The sequence below is a fragment of the Anneissia japonica genome, unplaced genomic scaffold, assembly GCF_011630105.1.
Source record: "Anneissia japonica isolate Jap-2015-1 unplaced genomic scaffold, ASM1163010v1 scaffold288265_len830512_cov201, whole genome shotgun sequence".
Taxonomy (NCBI): Eukaryota; Metazoa; Echinodermata; class Crinoidea; order Comatulida; family Comatulidae; genus Anneissia; species Anneissia japonica.
The window spans coordinates 304,563-310,353 of record NW_022752171.1 but is presented as its reverse complement, the minus strand read 5'-3'; the positions used below and the strand labels follow the sequence as shown (position 1 = coordinate 310,353).

The window sequence follows — 5,791 nt, the reverse complement described above, 5'->3', positions numbered from 1 at the left end:
GGGGCGGCAGGTCCCTTTTCGGGATAAAAACACAATTCGTACTGGAGAAGACAAAATATATATATTATTTATTAAAACATTATTTAGGCAGAACATACACAGACGAGATAGTAACGCTGTTCTACATATGGTCCTGCTAATACAATGAACAACATATTGTTCAAGAAGGTTACCTAAAACAATACAATATACAATACAATACAATAAAATACAAACAGTTAAAACTATGATGGAAAACTATCCCACCGGACACCAACCCGGTAGGTTTCGGGACCAGGAATTACAAGGTTGGGCTTAACTACATCACTTAAATACAATACGGTCAAAGTATCTCCCGCTGAGTCAAGGTTACGGAGTCGGAATTCATGGGTGGCGCCAGGATTTTCCCAACGGGGGTCTGACGATGTCCCCGACGAAAAAGAAGTGGGCGTGGTCGGGCGTCGCCGAAAAATATCAAAATTTAGGGGTTTCAAAGGCTTATTTAATCGATTTTAGAGTCTATTAAATAATTAGAAAATACTTTTTTTTCACCCCAACGAATTGTGTTTTTTCTTCCCGACGGGGGGGGGGGGGGGGGTGCAGCTCTCCCCGACCTAATAGGTGTGGTATGGGGAGGAATCATTTTATGAGGTCATGCCACCGCCGTGCGCGCGTAAACCTATGGCTAAATCTCCCCCACCTGTGGCCGCGACCAAAATTCTACAAATTTCCTTGCTTACACGACCATCTTCAATTTTGTAGAATTTTGGACACAGCCACAGGTGAGGAGATTTAGCCATGCTGTAGCCATGTTATAGAGCACGTATTGTTATATTTTAAAAGAAGGCGTACATATTGTGACAGAACATGTAGTGTGATAGCCGAGCACATAGAAATAAGCTACTTTATAGGAAAACACGTGAACACTTTTCAAATCCGGAATTAGAGTACTGTAAGAACAACTCACAAATACCACCGTTTGTAACACGTACCGTAACGCACGCTTAAATGTGACGTAGTAACGGCCATGATCCCAAACTGTCCGTGCCTGCCGACTCAATAGAAATGCTGTGTCATCAAAATTAACGTCACATCAAATTTTATAAAATTTTAGTGAAAATAATACAATATTTAATAATTTCACTCATGTTTTTTTAATTAAAAAATTCAATTATTTAATTACATAGGCCTGCATGTTTTTAATCATGTTTATAAACATGCATTATATACTATGATTTTTGTGAATGGGTGCAGCAATATACAGCCCATTCCTCGCTATGATCATTACCTTGACGTGGTAGCGTGGCTTGTGTGGATCTGCAATGGGATGGTCAATTTATCAACAATTATTCATATATTCATACTTTATTTATCTTCTATTTGAAACAATACAAACGACAAAATAATTGTTTCATACGTTTATATGTTTTTTATATTTCATTAAAACAGTAAATGAACACACTAGCCCGACCGCAAAGTCGACTGCAATGTTCCCCACCATAACTGTGAGTATGATCAATGTACAGAGTTTGAAATTTATGTAGAAATACAAAGAAAATGTTTTATAATACACATTCTCATATACATTTTATATACAAAAAATCAAAATATGTACGGTAAACTATATATCAAAAAATGTAAGGAAACACTTTTTATTGAAATACATATATAAATTATATATAAATCATCAAAGAAAGGTAAATACAGTATGTATATAAATTATATATATATTTAAATTATACATAGAAATAACAAAGTAATAATTTTGGGTGTATAATTAATTTTTTATATATACATTAATACACAACAGTGAATCCACACTCTAACATACTTCAGGTCTGAATGCAAAGGATGCCAATTAATACTAAATGCAAATGCCAAATGTAGGCCACATGTTGAAATAATACACTGCAATGAAAAAAAAAAGAAATGCGTAATTGTTTCATACTATTCATATACTTTTCTATATACTTATATGGTAACAGGTCAAAGCGGCAAAAAAAAAAAAAATAAAACGGCAATAAGTCAAAACGGCAAAAAACCAAAACGGCAACATTTTTAGACCAGAACAGCAATGGACCAAAACGGCAACAAGTCAAAACGGCGATAAACCAAAACGGCAACACTTCCAGAATGATACAACTCAAATAAAATTAACAGACTATTCTGATTCAATATTTATTTTGGTATATCATCAGTTCAGTTTATTTCTCAGCATCAAAACATTGTACAAAACAGATAAAATTTGCACAAGGCAGGACAGAAAAATATTACAATAAAAGATGATGCAAGGGTGGTCTATGAAAGTTTTCTTTAAGAAGTAAAACTTAATTCCAATGTGGCACTACATAAAACCAATTATATACATGAAAGTGTACAACGATAAATACTTTATACTTTTTATGCTTATTTATATATACTTTTTATACACAAAGTGAACTCCAAAAATGTACAACTTAAGGGAGCCCACAACTGTCACGCACAAAATATAAATACAATCGCACAATTAAAGAAGTCCACAACAAATTTAAAAGCACCTCACACAATTAAAGAAATCTGCAACAAATTCAAAAGTTCCCCGGAACCTACAAGGCAGATATTATTACCAATTGCTAGGTCCTCCACTGGAAAAAGCCCGGGTACGCAGGCACGTGAGTCGGAGCTCCTTTTTCTTCCCAATCTGTTAGTTTTATGTTTGTTGTTTAGGGCCTTTAGATGGTTGATTAGATTTTCACTGAAATTGTAATTGGCACATGCAAAAACACAAATAGCGAAGCGTGTCGGGAAACAGATTAAATTCGTTGTTTGTGAATGACATATAATTAAGTATAGGATAGAAGAAGGATAAAAAGCCCCACCTCTGATTTTCCAAATACACCGAAGGGGATACAAATCTAAACACCACGGATGTTGAGATTTAAATTCCATCAATTGTGCTGCTAGGGGCATGCCGCTGCAGTTCTTCCCTAAAATTAAGATGGTCTAAAAATAATGGGCATAACTACTGTAGATATTAACAACATCAGTATAATACATACTTCAAGTATCGAAATGCACGCCATCATGTCGGGATTTAAAGAAGTCACCTAAGGCACATTTCTTCTCTGACGAAATTACCTCCAACTGTAACTATAAATTTGACGTCTATTTTTAAAAAATGGCGAATTTGGCTCGCCATACCCGAGCAAGTGTTCAGTTGGCTTCTTTTTGACAACAAGCCTCATTACAAGGAAGTCCAAATTAATCAGCAGTTTGAACACCACTCATTTTTAGTTGATTTTTAATCATATCAGCTAACTCACCTTAATTAAAAGGAATCATGACTACAAGTAGTAAAGATGGAGGTTTGTATTAATAATGGTTAATCTTGCACGCAACCATGCATATATAGGCTATTTGCCCAGTTTTTGTTAGACCTGGGACTAGGCCTAGCCCAGAGCCGTAGATAGAGAGAGTTTGGCAAACTCGGTTTCAATCACGTGACTTACACCGGCCATGTTGTCACCAAAACAAAACAACGCGATAGAGTAAGAAGTTACCACCAGTAATATTATAGATGATTAATGCTATAATTATAATGTGAAATACCGTTATGTTGGGTTTGGGGTTGCTGCAATCGATCCAACAAAGAAACAAAAATGTATTAATTTCCTTAAATTCCAAAAAGGAGGAGGATTTGGGATTTTATTTTAACTTTGCATGGCGATCGAAAAATCTCGCTAACCACGTAGTAAATTATATATAAGGCATGTACCGCCGCCCACCGCCCGCCCCACTTCGCGGTAATATATATTCACCTACTAATACTAGGCCTAGGCCTAGACAGGCCTAAATTTCGGTACTTCTTCGGCCGAACACCTTAATGTAGTACTTAAATCGGCTTAATTACGATGATAATAATTTTTTTAAAAAAAAGGATTTTCAAGCAGCAATAATTTATAAAAAGATGCAATGTTGCACTTTGCTGTTAAATTATATAACTAAATTTCCAGAAAGCTACATGAAGAATCAGTCATAGGTAGCTTAAATTATAATTAAAAATAAAAATTGAATCCTCCAATAAAAGCGAAAACTTGTCCAAGGAGTCCTGTGCTATGCAAACATGCCCAATTGTGCTTTACAAATCAATTAATTGTGCTAAAGATTTTAAAGATAAAAATATATTTTAAAGATATAGGCCTAATTGTATTATAATATATTGATTGTTTTAATACATATTTTAAATCAAAACGTTTAAATGTTTTACAAATTAAAAATCAAAATTTCGATGAATAGTAATAAATAATAAATAAATAAATAAATAAATAATTATAATAATAAATAATAATACAGTAATAATGATAATATTATAACTCACACAGAAGTGTGGAGAATGCTGCTATTTTACTTACAAGGCATAGCTTCTTGATTATGAATGATTAGGCATATGTTGTACACAAATTTCTCTCAATGCAATAATTCTTCAACTTTGATTTATTGTTTAGATTAAAATTTACAAATAGGCCTAGGCTATTTGTATTGGTTTGAAGATGACCAGCATATTATTTCATAAATTAAAGTTTACGAATTCATAGGCCTAAAGGCCTAGATACAATTATAAAACTTCATGTTATTAATATTTTTATCATTCATTTACAGGCGAAATTAACATATTATCGCCGACGATTCACAAACCTACTCTGTCTGTACAACCAACCTTTCTCCTCTGCAGTGTTGTCTCTTAGGAGCCTCATGCTATAGTCTATAGAGGAGGCTGCTAGCAACTAGGTATAGGCCTAGGCCTAGATAATAGACTTTCAAAACAAAAAGATAATCGTAACGAAAAAAAAATAAAGAATCGTTCTCACTTTATCTTCTCGAAATAATACAGCACGTCACTGATTATATTAATTCCAAAATTAGGTAAATATGATTATATATGATATTTACAATGATATGTTAAAATCCCATAATTGAATTGTCCTCATGAACAGAATAATGAAAGAAAGTTTATGCAGCATCAGTGTTTTATAAAATGTTATAAAGCTATACGCGCGCACGCTGTTTGGTGACAACATGGCGCCCATGCGCCAAGTTGGCCAAACTCTCTCTATCTACGGCTCTGGCCTAGCCCAAAATTGGGCCTAGTTAGGCTAAGCAGCGCTGAGAGTTATATATGGCTAGGTTAGGCAGGGTGAAGGAGATGTAGGCCTACCTTTTGACTGACAACTACTACTTGGGCCTAGTAGTAGGCCAGGTCTAGGCTATGCTAGGCCTAGCTAGACTAGGCTAGACCAGACCTAGTAGTACTAGTAGGCCCCCTACTAGAGGCCTAGCCTAGGCCCCTAGATAGTAGTCCTACTTTTTGATTTTCTAAATCTTTGCTATGACGTCAGATGGAGACTTGGGAGGAGAGAATTAGCCCAGGCATGGCCCTGGCAGGGGCCTAGAGGCTTGGCCATAGGCATAAATAGCCCAGTCGGATGGGTGTCGGTCAATCCGTACCCAAACTAACCTGTACCCATACCAACCCATACCCACTTTGGTCAAACCGTACCCAAATTTAGGTCAATCCGTACCAACGTTTGGTCAATCCGTACCCACGTCATTTTGGTCAACCCGTACCCAAAACATATTTGTATCTGTACGATCTTGTGTGGTCTGTAAGATTGTTGTTGCTGCTAATATTATTAAGGTAAGTTTTCTCTCTGGGCCTTTTTTTTATCTTTTCTCATAATTTTCAATTTTATTTTCATTAATTTTCCCTGGTTTTAATTTTTTCTTTCTCTTTTCTTTTGACTTTGGGTCTATTCTTTATTTCTTTATTATATAT

General features: G+C 35.2%; 1 protein-coding gene across 2 annotated transcripts in view; it reads left to right on the top strand.

Moving 5' to 3' along the window:
• The first annotated feature begins 3,190 nt into the window (after positions 1-3,190).
• Positions 3,191-5,791, top strand: part of LOC117122144 (bleomycin hydrolase-like) — a 13,551-nt gene continuing 10,950 nt past the window's right edge. For both annotated transcript variants that reach the window (XM_033267631.1, XM_033267632.1), the window contains exon 1: positions 3,191-3,323. In XM_033267631.1, coding sequence (XP_033123522.1) covers positions 3,299-3,323 — 25 coding nt within the window. In that variant the 5' untranslated portion in view covers positions 3,191-3,298. The remainder of the gene's footprint in view (positions 3,324-5,791) is intronic.